General features: G+C 37.6%; 1 protein-coding gene across 3 annotated transcripts in view; it reads right to left on the bottom strand.

Annotated features, from left to right (window-relative positions):
* KLHL32 (kelch like family member 32) overlaps positions 1 to 20,779 on the bottom strand; it is a 121,203-nt gene that overhangs the window by 69,365 nt on the left and 31,059 nt on the right. For all 3 annotated transcript variants that reach the window (XM_036381184.1, XM_036381187.1, XM_036381186.2), the window contains exon 4: positions 3,028 to 3,135. In XM_036381184.1, the coding sequence (XP_036237077.1) occupies positions 3,028 to 3,135 (108 nt within the window). The remainder of the gene's footprint in view (positions 1 to 3,027; positions 3,136 to 20,779) is intronic.

The raw sequence follows: 20,779 nt of genomic DNA, 5'->3' as shown, positions 1-20,779 counted from the left end.
GGAAAAGAGTCACCTAAAAAGGAGAAGAGCTGTATCTCTGAATTCTGAATATGGGGGTTACATAGTAAAATGCCTATGGACAAGATGAAACATATCTAAGACATCTTTTCCCGAAGATTTTATTATTGAAGTATTACTGAGAACATACATGCAAAGAACAAAATCAAAGTCTACTGCCATTCCTTTTGTCAGTTTTTATTGATTTCTGTCCCAAAATTTCTTTCTTTGTAATTATTAAGGATCATAGTTATAGATTAGTTCAGTTGGAGTTATATTATTTATACTTAATTTGAATTTTGATATATTCTTTTCTCCTGAACAATCAATTTTTCCTATAAAGCAAAATATTTTCAACAGTAATTACAATAAGGTACTGTCTGCCTAAGTGGACAGGAAGATGAAGGTTGTATTTGAAGTCTGCAGGAAGATTTCAAATTAACAAAAAGAGGCAAGGATGACAGAGTTTAATTACAGATTTCATGGTCATTCTAAAAATTAAATTTCTTCATTTTAATAACTTTCAAAAACTGCAGACACCAAATATTGCCATCATGCAATATTAAATATTTCCACCAGATGTCTCCAGCATATTAGTTTACACAGAAAGCTGCACTCAATTTGAAGTGTAATGTGCCAAATATAAGGGTACTATATTAAAGAAGTAAAGAGAAGAAAGCTGCAACTAATTACTTCTCTGTTTAGACATGGATATTTTAGGGAGTTCCACAGTGTTACTTAGAGAAACACCAATTTTTTGAACTAATATTTTGGCCAAATATGACTGAAAAAAAAAAAAAAAGAAGAGAGAAAGTTCATGGTTTTCACTTTTAAGAGTCACTTCACATCTTGATACTCATATTTTCAGAGCAATATAAGGTTATATTCGGCATGAATGACTGTTGGATTACTGAGAAAGATTTTGTTTGTCTTATAAAAACAGGAAGAGCTTGCAAACCAAGCTAAAGACAATTCTTTTTTCAGGACTCTCTGATATAAACATGGAGTAATCCAGTTACTTATTAATAGCCTTTGTGGATTACTCCCACTCACTACCTTGAAATATTCACTCAGATTCTGTCAGTCTGAGTCAGACCACAAGCAATGCTCAATACAAACACAGTGCCAGAAGAGAATTCCAAGGATGAAAGGGAAACCAGACTTTGCTAATTCTCAGACCCACATTTCACTGAGTTGTGCTTCAAAGGCATCTTTGAACAACTCTTACAGAATCCTTCTCATCTGTCTCTGCATCCAAGTAGAACTTGGTGCATCTGACAGACACGACAGAGCCAGCCTCGCCTTATAATCACTTCTATGTATGAGCAGCTACATACGTGCACATCTATATTTGACTCAGGAAACCCACTCACTTATTCAAAGTAGGCTATGCCTGAAAATGAGAGACTCAAAAGTCTCTAAAGGACCAATGACAGAAGGTACATAATTCCTAGGGATCTGACGATTTTATCTTGGAAGCAACCTGGGGTCATTTGCTGGGTTACATAAAAGCCACATCCATCCTTTCAAAGGTTCTCAATGTATTTTACACAGGTTTGTTAGACTTTGAATTTTGCAGAAAGATGGGGAATGCCTCTAATCACAGCAGATGGGATGGGTCAGATAGAAATCAATTACAACCCGTCTTCTAAAATGATACTTTCATTTAACCGGAGTTTAATCAACCTATAGTTTTAAATTACTAATATGACAATGTACAGGTACCTAACATTTCCATTTTCATCAAAGACAGTCCATTTTTAACAAAAGCTTTCAGCTGAAAGAAAGAAAAGGATACCGATGACAAGTCATGTAGCTAATTCACTAATATAGTATGGCATCTCTGTTTATCATTGATATCAAAGATATCTTTGAATAAACAATGTTTTCCAAAGCAGAACAAACTCAATTTTCTTTCAAAGAAATTCAAGTGATAGTCTCCAAGACCAATGCTAAAGCATAACTGTTTTCTGGGCTGGTGACAAAAATAGCCCCTTTAATTTTTCCCCCCTTATTTCTACTTAGTTTCCTTTAAAAATAAAAACAACAACAACAAGAAAAAACAACACAAAACAAAACAAACCCCCCCCAAAAAAAAAAAAAACCCAAAAAACAACAACAACAAAAACCCCCCACATAAGGCCATATACTCAATTCACAATATGGAAGCAGATGCCTTAAATTTTTATAACACAACAACTCTTCAGAATATCACAGTATGGATTAAAGCCTTCCTTTCAAAATTAACTAATAAACGTCACTAGTGCGTCAATGGACACAACTGCTGTAGTGATATTCCAGAAATAGTTTGGTTATCTAGAATTTTAAAGTCCAAAGCAAAAATAGCTGAGTGCTCTGAGCTCACTATCCATGAACTCTGAACTGAGACAAAGTCACGCAGCAACACTCTCCAAGCATGCAGTGCAGAGATATGGCATGCCATAAATACTTCTTTTTTTCTATTTCTTTTTTTTGTTTGTTTTTGTTTTGGGCAGGCTTTTATTTGGTAAGAGGCAGAGGGAAAAGGAGCATCACTCTTCATTTTCTGAAGTACCATAATGAATGGGCCAAAATGCAGATGTATAGTACCTATAAGCATTTACAAAGATGCCTCAACTGCATCTCTCCAGAGAATAAGAGACTACTTTTCCCCTCAATTATATAATTTGTCAAACACAGCAGAGTTTATAAATATTTATTGTAAGAGAGACACTTTTCTTTACATTTAATTTAGCAAGGAGATTCAACTCACATTAAGATTTTATGAATAGTCAGGGAACCATAAAAAGGGCTTGCAAGCCCATGGTTCCCTACCTGACAATGATGCACATAAAGCAGTTTTTATTAAACAATCCTTCTAAAGAAAAAATCCACCCACAGTACATGAAAATGAAGATCTGTTAAATCAAAATAGCGTGTACTGAGCAGTGCACAAGAAAAATATTTTCTAGTATCTCTAAAAAGGTCATACTCAGTTTTTAATGTAGTTGCTTTTGATCGTGTCGCTTAATTTGAAGAACTGTACAATACCTGTCCAGTATATGCAAAGTCCAGGGCTTGTTTTAAACCAAGGCTTGTGACACCATGCAAATTCACCTCATCAGCTTCACTCTCAACCATGCAGAGACTGAACATTGCCTATGGGAAAAAACAGAATAGCCATTAAGCAATTTTGGGTAAGAATTCCAAATAGCAGCAGCCTTGAGAGGCAGAATGAGATCTATACCAAGTTTTCAGTAACACCACAGCAATCAATCTTGTAACTGAGTCCTTTTATTATTAAAGAAATATAAATACTTATTCTAGATAAACTGAGAGAAATAATTTTCTTCAATATACGTATACTTCTTAATTAAGTAATTCAGGTGAAATCAGTGAGAACAGTCACACAATAAGGTATCATTCAATAAAAAAGGTAACTGGAGTCTGGGAAAAGAATAATCTACACAAGGACCACTAAAAGCAATACTTATGTATAGTATCACTGTATATAAGAAGGAGGAATAGGCCATACACAACCACTTGAGAAGAAGAGGCAGTTAAAACCATCTTTTATAAGCAATCCTGTTCAAATCAGCATCTTAGACCACAATATGAGCAATGCAGTAGTCAATTTATGAAATGAAGAGGAATGATGGAGATGCAGACACCAAACTTACAACCTCCCTTTATTTGTTATTGCCTCAGTTTCTCACATCATAAAGTCTAAACTGAAGACAGGCAAGGTGCTATGGAATTTCCCTGAATATACCACTGAGGAGAGCAACTCTCCCTTTCATCCAGCCTTACTTTCCAGATCATTTGTCTTCCCTGTCCCCCTGGAATGAAGCAATCATACTCAGTCCTGTGAATCCTTGTGAGAATCTTTTTCTTCTCATCCCCATTAAACTTCTTTACCCTTCACTCTTCCCTCCCAACCTGCACTCCTGCTGCATTTCCTCTGCTTACCACTCCTTCCCTAATTATCAGCCCCATTCTCCATTCTTTGACACCCTCCCACACTTTTTTAACAAAACACACCACTCAGAGTTTTTAAGCAGTAAACTGTGAACAAATAAACTGAACACTTCTGCCATCTGCCATTACTAAAGAAAGTCTAAACTTATCCCCAGTAGGTTTTGTGCTATACTCAATGTCTTTAGGGAGGCTACCACACTACACCTTGGGGAACTCCAGTAACAAAGCCCTTCTCATGGATATAACTGTGTCTGCTATCTTCTTTCTATACTCTGGCTGATACCTGCAGAAGCTGAGACAGTCAATAAGCTCACTGGATTTTTTATGTGCAGTCTGTCCACGAAGCAGTGCTGAATTTGAAGGCAAAAAATAAGCCCTACCCTCAATAACTATTTAGCGCATATGACTGACTACATCATCTTTACCCAAACTATTCCATGTCTCACCTAGACTCAGGTGACTGCAAGAACTGAGTGCTTCCTGCAAATAGGTAATCTCTTCAGAAAATATTAGTACTTTTCATCATTAAAACACCATAATTTGGCATAAATATGTTTCCTGGAAATCATCCAATATAAACAAGAATGACATTTATCACACAGTCATTCCTTCTGATTTTGCAATTTCTGTTGAATTAAAGTGATATCAGGGCTTCTTCCAAACTGGCAACAGAAAAGAAGCAACAAATAGTTTAAAAGCTTTATCAAACAAATACAGTAAGACACAGCCATGAAATATACCTAGGGAGAAAAAAAAAAACCCAAACTTCTAACAAGTTCAGCCACTTTTCTTACCCATTAAAAATGTAGTATTTTTTTGTCATCTAGTAGCTAATGTGAGGCTTCAGAGCTTGCCAGGAGCTGCAAGGTACTTATCAGCCACCTACTCTGGAAAAGCAGACCTGCAGTCGCTGTCTGGGAGAGATAAGCTTCTCTTGTTTCTCTTCTCAGAAATTCACTACTAGATAAATATTTTGGAAAATATTCCTTTCACACACCAATTCCTGAATAAAGAGTAAAGTCTCAAAGGAACACCTGTCTGCCAAGGGGTAGATTTGCACACCTTCTGTACCCTCAACCCTGACACCAACTGCCTGCAGAAAGGCTGGGAATGCTGAGAGGTAAAAGATGCTCTGTGCGTTCTTGTGTCTTCCAACCATGCTACAGTAACAACCTGTACACTACAGACCTGTGCATATGAACCATCTAAAGACAGTGTGGTTACTAATACATCTCTTATTCTGGTCAAGGGATAATATCCCACACAATGGGTTAAGCTTACAAATACAAAGAAACACTTGAATGAATCCTATCTGTAAAACCAGGAATCATTCCTATATGACTTCTGTGTACATCTACTAACTTTACCTTAAGGAGATTATTTTAACACAGAGATTCCAACATGGTCTTCACACAGGATTTATTACTACACATAATTTAGTAAACTCAGCTGGATCAGACAACTAACTCAGTCACTGTCCATAATCACCCACAGTGCATAAAAGCACAGCTCCAGCAGAGCTTTGACCCCTGCCAAGTAGCACTCTCCCAGGCAATGCCCAGACTATGGCCCAGGACATAACTCAAGCTATGGCTGTTCCAAATAGGCAGCATGGACAAAGCCAAAATGTTCACAGAGGTTTAGCCATATTGTCTCAAGCCATGTTATGCCAGTCTTTTTAGGGCCAGAAAACAAGCCCTCAATTCACCTTATTTATAACTACAGATACAGCCTAAGAGTACAGTGGGCTATCAGAAGCTGCCAGTAAGACACAAAACTGTGGCTTTGTGGAGAATCACAGAACGGTCTGGGTTGGAAGGGAACATAAAGATTATCTAGTCCCAACCCCCCTGCCATGGACAGAGGCACCTTCCACTAAACCAGCTTGTTGAAAGCCCCACCCAACCTGGCCTTGAAGACTTAGAAGGCCAGGGCACCCACAAATTCTCTGGCCATCCTCACAGTACAGGATTTCTTCTAATATCTAATCTAAACCTACTTTCTTTCACTTAAACTGAAAGCCTTCCCCCTTGTCCTATCACTACATGCCCTTATCAGAAGTCCCCCTCCTGCTTTCTTGAAGAGTCCCTCTACATAATGAAAGGACACACACCCTGAAACCTTCTCTTTTCCAGTCTGAACAAACACAATTCTCTCAACCTTTCTTCCAATCAGTTTGGTGGCCTTCTTTTGGACTCACTCCAACAGGTCAAATTCCTTCACATACTGAGGACCTCAAGGCAGGATGTAGCACTCCAGGTGGGGTCTCATGAGAACAGAATAGAGGGGGAAAATCCCCTCCCTCTCCCTGCTGGCCACACTGCTCTGGGTGCAGCCCAGGACATGTTTGGCTTTCCAGGCTGTGAGTGCACATTGCTGGCTCATGTCCAGCCTCTCACCACCCTCAAGTCCTTCTCAGCAGGGCTGCTCTCCATCTGTCCATCCTCCAGCCTGCCTTAATACTGGGTTTGCCCAGACCCAGGTGCAGCACATTGCACTTGGTCCTACTAAGCCACATGAGATTCCCATGGGCCCATTGCTCAAGCTTGTCCAGGACACTCTGGATTGCATCCCATCCTTCAGGTGTGTTAACTGCAACACCCAGCTTGCAACACCCATCTGCAAATCTGCCAAGGGTGCACTCAATCACTTTGATTAAGGTTTTAAATAATTATGGTCCCAATACAGACTCCTGAGGGACACCACTCGTCACTGATGCCCATCAAAACTCTAAGCCATTTACCTCTGGAAGCAACTGTCCAAACACTTACTCCTCCATCTACCAATCCTATCATTGAATCCATCTCTCTCTAATTTAGAGACAAGGATGTTGTGGGAGACTGTGTGAAAGGCTTTACAGAAGTTCAGATAGATGATGTCTGTAGCTCTTCCCTTGTCCACTGGGGTAGTCACACCTCAAATATTCTGTGAAGGTTCTTGAAACTGAGTAGGAGCTACATCTATTTTTCAGGAAACAAGGCCAAAGAATTTGATCAAAAGACAAGGCCTGCAATGGTCCTCAGACAGTTCACATTCAGCTGAACTTGATTAGCCTCCAGGAAAGTAATCTCCCACTTAAATGAACTTTGTACTGCTCACTGATCCACACTGCCTTCACCAGCAGGCAAATTTCCTTGTTAGCCTGATAGTTTTTGAGGTTTAATCCAGCATGAAAAAAAATCTGTTCTACCATAGGCAGAAGTTGAACTCAAACTCAGCCTTTAATTTGCACTCCTGTACCTGAATACTGTAGTTTCAGCTGAAAAAAATATGGACCATTACATTCTGATTTGAGACTTCACCAGTATCTGGAGAATGAGTTACGGTTGAGCTGTTAAACTCCAGTTTCAAATGCATCCCTGAAAACACTCTAAGGTTTTGTGAGCTTATATAGATCCATCAGTCATGCTTTTAATACAAGGTTACTAGACTACTTTCTTTTTCCCTTGGGTACATTAAAAACAAGGCAATAAGATAAATATCTCAGGTGAATGCAGAAGTGACAGACAAGAAAAACAAATGAAATACAAAATATTTGGACAAATGCACAACTCAAAGTCAACTCTATCAGAAAAGCTACCAAATTTGACTAAGCATGAAATGTTAATAATGTTATTTATTGGCTTAATTCAACAATGCTATTATACTTTACTTTAAAACATTTCAGCTTGAAATAAAATCTATTTGATTATGCCTCATTTCTGCTTCAAGACCTTCAGGAGACTTGAAAGTACAAGTTCCACTGTTAACCAAAGATCCCTTTTATAATAAAACCCACTGATGAGAGGACTTACAATTTTTTCTGGCTTCTTAATAATACAGATCTAGTTCTGCCACCCAATCATATAATTAGGCAACATTGTGGTAAATAGATTGATTGTTTATATTCTGATATTTCAGTTAAGATTTTAAGTAAGTAAACCAAATGCCCCAATGCAAATTAAGTACAATCCACTTGCCACCTCCAAAATTCAGGTCTCAACATGCTGACACAAATGGATGTATTCCATTTGTGGAATTCCACCTGAGGTCACACTTATTTCAGTTGCTACAGATTTGGATGGCCTTATTTTTGTGAGGCAGGCAGATACTTTAATAGCTCCTCTTTTTGGAGGAAGGAAAGAATCAATCCTCCATTCTTCTTCTAATCTTGGCCTGAAACAGAAACAAAGCTACAGAACAAAGCTTTTTCCTTTTCCCAAAGGAAAAAGAAAACAAAACACACAGTCCTTAGATAAAAATATTCAAGCCATAAAAAAATTCTCAGACTCTTGAAAACTTGACTTCAAAGAAATGTGGCAAGCTGGTGAGCATTTAACACAGAGCACACCTGTAGTTACACAACTTGCTTGGCCCTGAGCAGTCTCAGGCACCTTTATAAAAACAATTTCTTCTACAAACATAGGATACAAAAGTGAACAAGAGCTCAAAACTGAATGACACACAACCACAGGGTGTATAGACTTAGATGTGAGCAGATCTGATGCAACCAGGCAAAATTGTCAAAGTAAAAGGTGTTTAGCACAGTCATTGTATCTGACTTCCTGTGCTCAGCATGTTGTTTAGCTTTCAGAAACAAAATGCACCATAGCTGTAAAATAACACCAAATCAGAATAATGTATTACTGTTAAAATGTTCAGACACATTGATTTTACCAGTCAGGCAGCACTGCAGCAACATATATGGACTCCTTCACAACATACCACTCCAGGAACACATACGTGGGTAACAGACACACAAGATGTGTGTCAAAATCCCCAAAATACAAATTGCTCACTGTCACAGTGGTGACATACAAATTGCTCCTTGCCTTTGAGTCATTTTCTTACTTACTCAGGTGTTCCATATCCATGAGAGTAATGAGCTTTTCCTCATTTGTACACATCAGCCTTACAGCCATGTCAGTCATAGCAAACGACCACAGAACAACTTAACCAAGTTGTATGTACTTTGAACAAGCAAATTTTGCCAGTGAATTCCACATATCTTAGTGGCCTTTTAAAGGCAAGAAACAGAATCAAAACATATGCAGTGTCAGGAGACAGGTAAATTATGTAAAATGAACAAATGGTTATGCCTTATGCTGTTAAAAAGACAGCTCTGTGACTGAAATCATAAGTAACTACTTGCTGTGACCTGAGGCTTTCAAGAAATACCTTCCCTCTTCTAGGAGTAAAGAAGTACACAGCATCAGTGCATAGCAATAACCTCTACAATATCTCAAAGTTCCCTCAGCAAGATTGTGAAGAGACGTTCATCACTTTCCATTTTTTTTTAATTCAACTTTAAATGCAACACTCAAAAGAAAGCTAAGCTTTCAAAAACAGACAAGTAAGCTGAGCTTGCTACAGCAACCCACAGTAACTCTGAGAGTAACATTTCCTCCTTTGATTTCTCAAACACAGCTTTGGTGACAACCAGCAGCCCTAGATCCAAGTCTACTATAATACAAAACAAACATTTGGAACTTCCCACCAAAGCATAGCCCTGACCTACACAAATTCTTGCTCAACCACAGACTTAGTTGCACAATAATAATGTCCTGGGATACTTCAGAATTACCTCCACTTAGCAAATTAATTGCTAAAGAACTGATCAATGAAGTCACCAAGGTTTTCCTTAGCTATTCATCTTGTTGCATTGAATTTTCTAAGTAATTAACACTATCTAGTATTGTTTTACTCTGGGAAGAGCTGATTTGTCATCTCAAATTTCTGCCTCCACAATTAAATGATACTGGATTGAGTGCTTTCAAAAAATATTTTAAAATAGATTGGCATCTTCATTAAGGGCAGTATTTTATTCAAATTTACTTCCCACATCATATGGGGAATGCATTTAATTCTACATTCATCTTTTCCATAGCCTTTTTTTTATGGGAAATGGATTGTACTTCTCATCTTGGGCATAAGAAAAGCTATGAAGAAAGTAAACCAACACTTCAGAGACCTCAGATCAATTTCCCACACTGCTCAGGGAACTCAGTTATGATGTGATACGATCAAGATTGTTTTCATTTCATGTGTAACTTCAATCCTGTGAGAAATCTTACTGGCATCAATGATCTGTTGATCAGTGGCACATTCTTTTTGATTTGGGACCTCAGCTTAGCTGTCACTTGGGCTACTAAGTATCCAGTCCTGACATACTCTTTTCTATCTGGGCTATAAACTTTTTCAGGTCAAAACATTACACTTTGCAGTTTGTGGTAAAGATAGCAATTCCCTGTTCATGTAACAGTAATATTAAATAAATAAGTCATAATCTATTTCATCTACTTTGTTCTATCACTCCTGAAATAACCTTTGGATGTCCTTAGCTTCATGTTCTTATTCTTCATTACATAAGCCATGTCATTTTTCCTTTGCTGTTTTCACCTATCACAACAAAAAAGAATACATTCAGAATCTATGAACAGGAGTCAAAACACTGCTTTGACAGATGACCATGCCCACATCAAATATCAACTATGCTCTAGATGTGCAATGTATACTTATCCAAATAACCAATTTAATATGCAAATGTTTCTTTACAGCATGTAAAAACGTGCCTTGTTCTCCTTATAACTAGCTTTGTTTCCCTCCCAATTCAAGCCTGTCTATCCTAAATCAAATCATCAGCCAATCAGCCATGTCCTCTGGAGTCTCTTGAACACTGAAAAACATATCCATCAATACCAATTGCATGAAATATGATTAAGAGGCTCATTACAGAATTCTTCTGAAAAAAGTTCCATATAAATTCACAAAGAAAATGTCACATAACATCAGTCACTGATATCTGAGCCTACAATAATTCATCTGCTCTATGAAATTTACCTAAATATTGGTTTTTAAGCATTTGCCAAGCAACTAAAATGAATCCTATGAAATGGAAAGGTCAGCCATCATTCATAGTTTAAGAGAATATATAGTTAAAGAAATAAAACTGAGCAGCAAACAATACAATTTTATGCACAGTATTCAAGTGTCACATATTACTATTAGCAAAGCAAATTCCACTGAACCTTTGGCGTTTCTTTTAGTACCTCAGTGTCAGACAGTGATACATAATTACAGAGCCCCAAGAGCTTACCAAATCAAGGATATGTACAAGGCACTTATTATGTCACACTCTGGATACAAAAAGAGTATGTATCTTTTGTACCTTTCTTAGTATTCTTCAAAATAAGTAATGAAAATTGCAATAAAGAACTACCTTACTGTTTAGAGAACCTAAGGATGTGAGACTTTTTTCCTGTTTGTATATTGGACATTCCATCAAGAACAAAGTGATTTTCTTGGTTGTAACAAGGCAGAGGGTCTTTATTCCTGGTCAAAATAAAAACTTCAAGATAAAAAAAAAAACCAAAAACCAAAAACAAAACAAACCTGAAACAACAACAACACACCAAAAGCAAACAAACAAAAACTTCAAATTAAACAAAAAAAAAGAATCCCCAAAAATGTGTTGCTAGCAAGTTATATCCTTGATTGAACCTGCATTAAACATAATTCATCTTTTGATAGTTAGAGCTTAACAGTGCCATGTGTCTTCCCCCAAGCTCTGCTTAGGTACACAAATGTAATTTAAGCCACATGGAAGAAGGAATTCTGTAGCATGCTACTCATAATGAGTTGCTGCATCATCATGTAAAAGACTTATATTCAAAATCTAAGTAGTTCCATAAAAACAAAATAATTCTACAGTTTCCATGTGCAACTTGGTATCTGAATAAAAAACCACACAAAACTGTGAACTATTGCAGATACAATAAAGTTATTAGTTCCAATATTTCAAAATTAATAAGTCACCACAGGTGGTCCTGAATATCAAGATTATTGTTTATTTTAAGGCAGATGCAAGAAAACTGAATTGCAAGGACACTGCTGTGCAAAGCACTGCATAAAACACCAACAATGTACAGTCTATCCTAACAACAGACACCCATAAGCAGGCCTGCCTTTTGGAGAATAAAGAAAGCAGCATAACTAAAACCAGATTTTTTTCCCCAGCATTTCCAGTCAAGCACAGAAAGGCATGAGTCACATTTGCAAATTTTGGCCTAAATTGGTTTAATGCTTCCCAGTGAATGCATAAGCCTATTGTTCACATCCTTCGATGATTTTAGCAAGTGATATCAAAAGCAAGCCCAGAATAAAATTGCAATAAAAGTCACTTAGCTTATGAACGAGCATTTTAACTACCACAATACATTTAATTCAGGAAGGCAGAGCTTCTTGTGATTTTTTTTTCTGTCTCCAAGGAAAAACCATGATCCAAGCTTGGACACCTTTAAGGAACTTCATTTTAAAAACATACTTCATACAATACCATGAGAACAGGTGTCCCACCTTAGTGAATTCAGGCTCTACTATAATAGTTGTACAGCAAGGCTTAATCTAACAGAACTATAGGAACAATCTTAGTTGTTATTATAATTACCTTTTTAAGAAGCCATTTATATAATGGGATGCCAATGTCATTAGGCACTGACATCCAAATGTTCCAAGCAATAGTAAACTATGGCAATTACTTCTTTTCTGCATCCTAACTGCAAAAGCACACTTGTTATGTGAAAAGTCTAATGCTGAAATTTTAAATGGTTCATTTTATGAGAGTTTGCACTACATATCTTCCCCATCTGGCCCATTTTATGAGGGTTTGAACTAGATAACCTTCATATCCTTTAAAATATTTCTATTTTCCATTATGATTGTAAATCTTGTTTTCCATTAAAAATATAGTACAATTTTGCTGAAGTGCCACCCTTAATTCCCACCAACATATTTATTAAACTCTTTCATACAAAGGCAAAGTAATAAAACCAGCTTACTGACTATTTTTCTTTGTTTCTTTCATACCCTTCTACTGATAAAAACCTAAAAAGTAAACAAACATTTTAACAATTTGCAAAATAAAAGAAGAATGACTTGACTAACCAAGCTTGTGTTAATGTTGCAGTCATTTGTCACAGTAGTTTTCATCACCAGCTAAGCTCTACCCTCCATCAGCCACTTCCTTTGGAAAAAATGCCTCTATAAAATCATCTCTTCACTTTATTTTTAGTTGTCTGCACTTAACCATGCCCATTTATCCTTTGGCTTTTCCTTCAACTCTAACAAACAAGCTAACAGAGCTTCCTAGCTAACAGACCACAACAACATTAATTTAATTATTCCCATAAATTCCACAGGCTTGATACCTATTCCTTCTTGGCTGAAAGCTAACCCTGGCAAGATAGATGATTAAGTGCCAGGTACAAGAGCTCCTGAAAATGCAGATGAACATGTAATACATTGTCTTAAAATTCCTAATTTTTATATAAAATGGGCTTTGTGTACATTTGTTGCCTATTTGCAAAACTGAAACTCTGTGGCCCTGGAAGGGCAGGTTATTTCATCAGTAGCTAAGAATGTTCCACATGTTTGAGGAGATGATAATTTGATTTTCGCACACGTACACACACACAAACTTGTGTTCTATACTTATAGAAGTCATGGATGCAACCTAATGGCAAAGAGTATGTTATGCTGGGCTGTAACCATTGCTTTTTCACAATGTGGATTCACAAAAAGCTTTTGACAGAGGCCTTTAAATGCCTGTAAGGCAAACTAAGCAAGAGAGAAAAGAGGAGAGATCTTTGCCTGAGTACATAATGACTGAATACATAAAACAGTGAACAAGGAAAGATGGGAAAGTTTTCACAGGGAGTGATGATTCCTGCGGAGCAACTCATGTTTAACATATGCAGAGCAGTTCTGGAAAAGGGCAAGAGCACTGCAGGTAGAAAGTCCATCAAGGCAAAGCTGTGCAAAGTAGTAAAGGCATGGATAATGTGATAAACTGTAAAAGGATTGCATGGATTAAGCAGCTGGCTTCTAAAATGGCAATTATAAAAATGAACATATGAGTTCAATAAAAAAATCATCCCAGTACTCAGCAATAAAAATGGAAAAAAATTTAAAAAGGTAATCAAAGCTTAGAAATTTTTTTTGCAAGAGACAACAAAACAGAAATCAATCCTATGCTCGTATAGAAGTTTATACCTTGCCTACTGCATGCAATTCTCTTACCCTCAGCTCACAAAACATATACCAGAGCTGTCAAAACTTTGGAGAAGGGCAAGAAGCTTCCCCAAGCATCCTGCACAGCTTGCATTTAAAGAGATCTGATTAAGACAAGAGTTTTCAGGGAAAGAGATGATTTAGTGACATGAGAAAAACCAATGGTTATCTTTTCCAATAGAAGAACTAGAAGGAAACAAATTAAACTGGTAGAAATCAGACTGACAAGAAACAAAAGTAGATCTTCACACAACAGGCAGTTGGCCACCCTGTAAGGTGGACGAGAAATCTTACACAGGCCCAATGGGAAAGAAGATAAAAGCTTAGAAGAAAGACCTATTAAGGATTGCTGAACAGACAGGAATCACACTCTGCTCTGAAATATCCCTGAGATGAAAACAGCTGGGGAATTCTCTGGAACAGACCACATACACTTGCCCTGGATTTACTCTTTTTCACCAGACATCACAAAGAGCTGCTGCTAAAGCAAGAAGCCAATGACCCAACTCAGTGTGGCTGTTCTTGTGCTCTCACCTGAGGCTGCTAAGGGCATCTCTCTCCTTTGACGCATTACCTATCAGGTGATTGAGATTAGATTGAGAGGCAGTTTGATCCATTCACCACTCACACATTAGGTCATTCAGTGAGAGGACTGGGATTTAGACAAGTTTTTGATGTCTAAAGTTTGCAACCTGGCTGACTCAAACAGACTAACTCTTGCCAAAGATAAGCAACCAGCAGAACTTTACAAAGCAGTTCAGGACAGTCAAATGCAAAGGTTCCACTGATTTCACAAGATTCACTGTGAAAGTGAATCCAACCTTTTACAAGATTCACTGCCTACAGTGACATGAATTCAATTAGCCAACATTATATTTCAGTCTACTAAAATGAAGGTGTTAAAAGGATGTAAAATAATGGCACTGTTGACAATGAAGCAACTGAAGAATTTATTAAAAGACAGGTATTCTCCTCTAAACTTCAAACAAGCATGTTGTGCAACACAAAAGCCAGAATTGCTGTGTAATGGGCTTCTTATACAAACAGAGGAGACTGGAACACTCCCTGAGGGGGTATCCAAAAGAAAAATAGCTATTTCAAGAATGTTAAAAAATTCTAACACCTCTCTGTCTCTTTTGTTGGATACTTCTCATGTTATCAAAATGGTATGTGGGTCCTAGTCACTGAAGCTTAAAGTGATATGCTGTCCAAATAATTCCCTCGGGTATTTTCAGCTTCACTACACCCACAGAATAATTTTATTTCTCCCAAGGTTGTGTAGGAAGATACTGACAGAGACTATAAGATATACAAGAGCATCTACTGCATCCAACAATGTTCTGAAACACAAGACTTCCTCACCAGACTATAGAGACTGAGAAGAACACAGGTACAAAATGCTTCTCTGCCACAGGCCTGTCCCAATAAATTGGTTTTCATGGGCAAACACTAAGCCACATAGAAATGCAGCTGAGCCCAGCCCAAAGTCAGAATACTTGTTATGGCAGCACTGCAAAATTGAACTGAGGTAGCCTGAAGCAAGCAAAGAACATAGTGAAGAAAATGGACAACCAGAGGAACATGCCTGTAATGACTCCTTTCTCTCCTGGTTTTAAACTGAGAGAAGGCATCAGTTCAGTAGCCAAACAGCACATGGTGTTATCACACCAGTCTGAGACACTGAGCCACAGCCTGCTATGGCCTATCTCACTAACTGCAGAGCTGATTTTGCCATATACAGCCATGGTGCACACACTTACCATACAGGGTCTTCAAAAAAGGAAAAGTTAAAAAACCCAAGATGATACCACCACATATTGTCTATCATCCACCACAATTGCAATGAATTAATTCATGAACTATGAGAATTGCAACAGAAACATATTTACGCAGGCCGAATAAAAACTGTTGGGAATTTGAACACAGAATTCAGAAAAGAGAATATTCTTGTAGATGTTTTTGTCAGAACCAACACTGCTGAGCAGTGGGAATTCTGTCTGCAGCAAAGAAAAATTGCTTCAGAGCCTCACAGAATAAAAACTCATTAAATACAAAGATAAGGATGAACAAAATAAAATAACCCAGATACATTTCCTTTTTTTTTTCATTTCGAAGAATATTAAAGTATTTATTTAGAAACCTTAAAAAAGTTTGCAAACCATTTTTGTATATACTGCAGAAGTAAAAGAGTTTGTTCAGATGAACATTATAAAAGACACCTCACACCTGTCCATGCTATATTACTTCCAATGCTTTGATTTAATGTAGTAAAACAATTGAATTGCCTATATCAAACAATATTTTGAGAAGTGAAGGAATGTGCAGCTTTCTTGACACTTAACTGTAACTGGAATAACTGAATAATTAGTAGTAACATTCTAATTTGTATTTAAACTTTCATATTATCCTAGTAAACTAACTCCATTTTTTTCCAGGCCTCCTCCTATTTTAGACAGGTTCCTTTCTTTCTAATGAGAAGCAAGCAGCACTGAGTTCTCACTCTCAACAGGTGGCATATAAGTAACATGTTCACAAAACCAGACACAAAATCCAACACCTCCCTGGACAGCCCATTCTAGTGCTATGCTACTCCCAATGAAAAGTTTTCCTCAGGTGGAGGTGGAACTTCTCTTATTTAAATTTCTGGCCATTGCTCCTTATCCTGTGTTCCAGGAAGGAAGTTTAGAAGCAGCCATACCTATCCATATGTGGCTTGGGGCTAGGGAAGGACTGCAAGCAGAACTACTCTTTGGAAGAACAGAGCTGATTTGGCCCAATGGGAAGAGCTTACATTTTTAAAGGTTATCTGGAAAGACAATTTCTAAGTAGCATCACTTTCAGGGTATAATAGAAAGGAAGATACTGGTTTTTTTAGTTGACACATAGCAATTGTAAAATACTGAAAGACAAAATTACACTATACTGCAAAAGCAGCAGGTAACCCTGATTTCTCAGAACTAGGTCTTTAGATCTATCTCTAAGACATATCAGGGAGAGCTTTTTCCTCTTTATGATTGATATAACAGGACTACAAAAGCTATTTGCATCAATCACCCTTTCAGTCCTCAGGGATTGGTTTGTAAAAATTAATTCCTTAGCCTTATCATGAAACAATGCAATATACTGTCAAATATGAACAATCAGCAATGTTGTGGACAAAGGAGGAAACTATCTGACAATGGGCAGGAAAGAGAGCACAGAAAACAGAAAACCCCTGAGAAGAAACTGCTTAAGAACCAACTGTGGCAGTTAGTAGTAGAAAGTCTGTGTGCAAAATTATTATCGCTAGTTCATTTCAGATAAGAAAAATTCTTCTAAGAGTTGAGCATGCTCCTTGTAGAAAAAGAATCAGAATATTATTGACATTTAAAAATCTATTCCAGATAATTGATATAATTGTTCATCTAAATTATATGAAAAATCTGCATCTTTTTGAGAAAGATCAAAGTCCTGCAACTAAAAACCCACTCAAATGAAAAGCAGGGAAGAAGAGTTTTTCTGACTGTAAAACCAATGCATTTTGTAGAAGAAAATCTTGAGGTTATATAATCACCTGCCAACACTGTAAATGCCTACTAATGAAGTCATGCAGTAACATTTCATCTTGCTCCCAGAGGGGAAAAAAGCAGAGGAATCTTTTAATTGGAAATGACTTAGCTTGCTAGAGCTATCACAGTTACACATATTAACTCAACTGCCTTGTCTCAGTGCAATAGATTGAGACAAATGGCAAATCACTGCATGTCAATATGGAAAAGTTTGTCTAAAATTATGTTTCTTGCTTTAAAAAGAACACATAAAAATAGATATTTACAATTCTTTATAGTAGTCTTTTAGAGTATGGAGATAACTATTATATTCCTTAGGACCTTTTGAAAGAAGTAGTACTTCAGGAGAAGAAAATAAATTAAAATTCCTAAATTTCAAGTGTCTAATCTTGCAGTTTAACTTTGTGTACAGTGTCTTTGTATCCAATACCCTAAGGGATTTCTTTCATGAAGAGAAAACCCACAAAATTTTGGTGTACAAATGTAACAAACATCCAAACAAGGAGTTACTCTTAGGATTTAAATTTCAATGTTTCTGCACAGCTGGAACTGTGAGACTAACTATACCAACAGGAAGCATGTAAGGCCTGCTGGTACCCTAGAAGGCTGGCCTTTAAGTATTTTGCTGAAGCTCAGGTCTCCAGCTTGTCTTAGAAAAGCAAAAGATTTTACTCCAAACTATAATCTCAAAAAAAATTTGATAAGGAAACTTCTGGCCTTCTCTGTCCACTCTTCCTCACACAAGTGGGTCAATTGCCCCAGTCTGTAAAATGACATTTAGAAGGATAACATTTAGTTATCCTTCTAAAGCATTAACAAACTTTTCTTTCCAGTAAAAGAAAGACATAAGTATCAATTTCTAAGAAAACATACTGCTCAAGAAAACACTACAATTTCATCAAAGTAGACACAGAACAAAACTGCAGAAAATTATACAAACCCTCCATGGACAGCAAACATCCAGACTCTTATAGAAGCTATTTTACAATAGTGGCAAAAAAGTAAAAACAAATTATTCATTTTGATAGAGTCCTGCATAGAATTGAACATATTTTTGGAGACCTGGAAAAAAGACTGTAGTGGACTAATGCTGGCTGGATGCCAGGCACCCACCAAAGCTGCTTTCTCATAAATGGACAGTGGAGAGAAAATATTATGAAGAGTTCATGAGTTGAGATAAAGAACAGGAGAGATCACTCAGCAAATACCATAATGGGCAAAATGGACTCAAATTGGGGATGTTAACAGAATTCATTACTAACAAAACCAGAACAGAATAGTGAAAAGTAAAATAAACCTTAAAAACAATTTCCCTGCACCTCTTCCTCCTTTTCAGCTCTCCCTCCTCCCCCAGCAGTGCATGGAGACAAGGAATGGGGGTTATGGTCAGTTCATCACCAGCAGTTTCTGCTACTGTGCAGGAAGGAGAGTCCTTCCCCTGCTGCACTGTGGGGTCTCTCCAAGGGGAGACAGTTCTCCATGAACTTCTCCAGTGTTAGTCCATCCCACAGGCAACAGTTCTCCACAAACTGCTGCCATGTGGGTCACTTTTCCACGGGGTGCAGTCCTTCAAGGAGAGGCTGCTCCAGCCTGGATTCCCCACAGGGTCACAAGTCCTGCCAGGAAACTCCAGCATGGGCTTCTCTCTCCGCGGGTCTGCAGGTCCCTGCCAGGATCCAGCACAGGTTTCCCAGGGTTCCACACACCTCTTTCAGGCATCCACCTGCTCTGGCTAGGCTATCTCCCAGGGGCTGCAAGGGGATCTCTGCATCCTCGTGGACCTCCATGGGCTGCAGGGGCACAGCTGCCTCACCATGGTCTTCACCATGGGCTGCAGGGGAACATCAGCTCCAGCACATGGAGCACCTCCTGTCTCTCCTTCTGCACAGTTGTTCCTCTGCCATATTCTCACCCTGCTCTTCTCTGGCCACAATTACATCTGTACAGTACCTTTTGTTCCCCTTAACAGATTACAGAGGTGCTACTATCCTCCCCTGCTTGGTTCAGCCTGGGCCAGCAGCAGATCCATACTGGCAAGTTTCACATGGCAATGAGTTCTTCATAAATGACTTTAGGGTTAGAAAATCTGAAAGTTTTGTCTAAGAATTCCTCCAGAAAAAAAATAAGGGTAAAAATATTATATAATAATAACAGCTAAGTTTGAAGCATGTGACCCTTCCTTTATGACCACTTAAAAGAGATCCAGCACTTCCAGATCATCACTCATGTCATTCTGAATAAATCTGCTATTCTCCTTTATCATCCTCTGGAAATGCCTCTTTCTTTTTACCAACTCTAAAATTAAGCTTGATTAATTCTTCTAATTCTTGGAAAAAGAATACGCAAGTAGCTCAAATTAGGTAAAATCTCCCTAGATATAAAAAGATCAATAACTTCTCTGAAAACATTATTACTTTTTAATTGATTCTTGCTTTTCTAAATTATTAGAATTAGGAACATAGTGTGACCTTCTTGCCATCCTCCTCCACAATATAGATCTTACTTCACAATATTCTAAAAAAAGATTTTTGTCTATTTATAAAAACCTGTTTTCCTGATTTCAGAAAGCACAAGTTCCATATTTATAGCTAATATCTAAAGTCTGAAGAATGCATCCTACTAAACCACAGAAGTTTAGAGGCAGATCAAATTACTCAATGCTGCATAAAGCATTCTCTCAACACTTTTAAAATAAAAAATATTTATGTAGCAATAAAGGGCATTAAAATTTTAACCTGCAATTACTGTCCAGTCATTACCAAGTAACTCAACTGGAAATAACAGGATAAATCACAGTGCCCCAAATCTCAACATCAATCAATAAGTGACCAAAGTAGAAGCTGTTCCTACCACACTGTTGAAACACCGGGCAGAGGTGCTCTTTCCATGATGTTTCTATGCACAGGGAACCATAAGCTCTGGAAAGAGTGTCACAGGTACAGATGATATGGCACCCTTATGAAAATATTTCAACCAAACCAGAACAGGAACTATATTTATAATTGGCAAGTATACACAGCAGTTGCTACAAGTAGAAAGGTCCAGAATCCCTCTCTGTGCACTGGGGTTAAAGGAAATAAAAAAGCAAAGCAATCTCTGTTACAGCAGAGCCTGGGCATCATGATGAAGCAACATCAGCAATGTGGCAGTACAAACTATGCTGTAGCAGAACACATAAGCATGCAGATAAGCTCAAAAAATGAGCAATCAATTGGCTCAACACCGTCACA

The sequence above is a fragment of the Molothrus ater genome, chromosome 3 (assembly GCF_012460135.2).
Source record: "Molothrus ater isolate BHLD 08-10-18 breed brown headed cowbird chromosome 3, BPBGC_Mater_1.1, whole genome shotgun sequence".
Classification (NCBI taxonomy): Eukaryota; Metazoa; Chordata; class Aves; order Passeriformes; family Icteridae; genus Molothrus; species Molothrus ater.
Note: the sequence above shows the minus strand (reverse complement) of the source record. Positions and strands in the feature narration are given on the sequence as shown.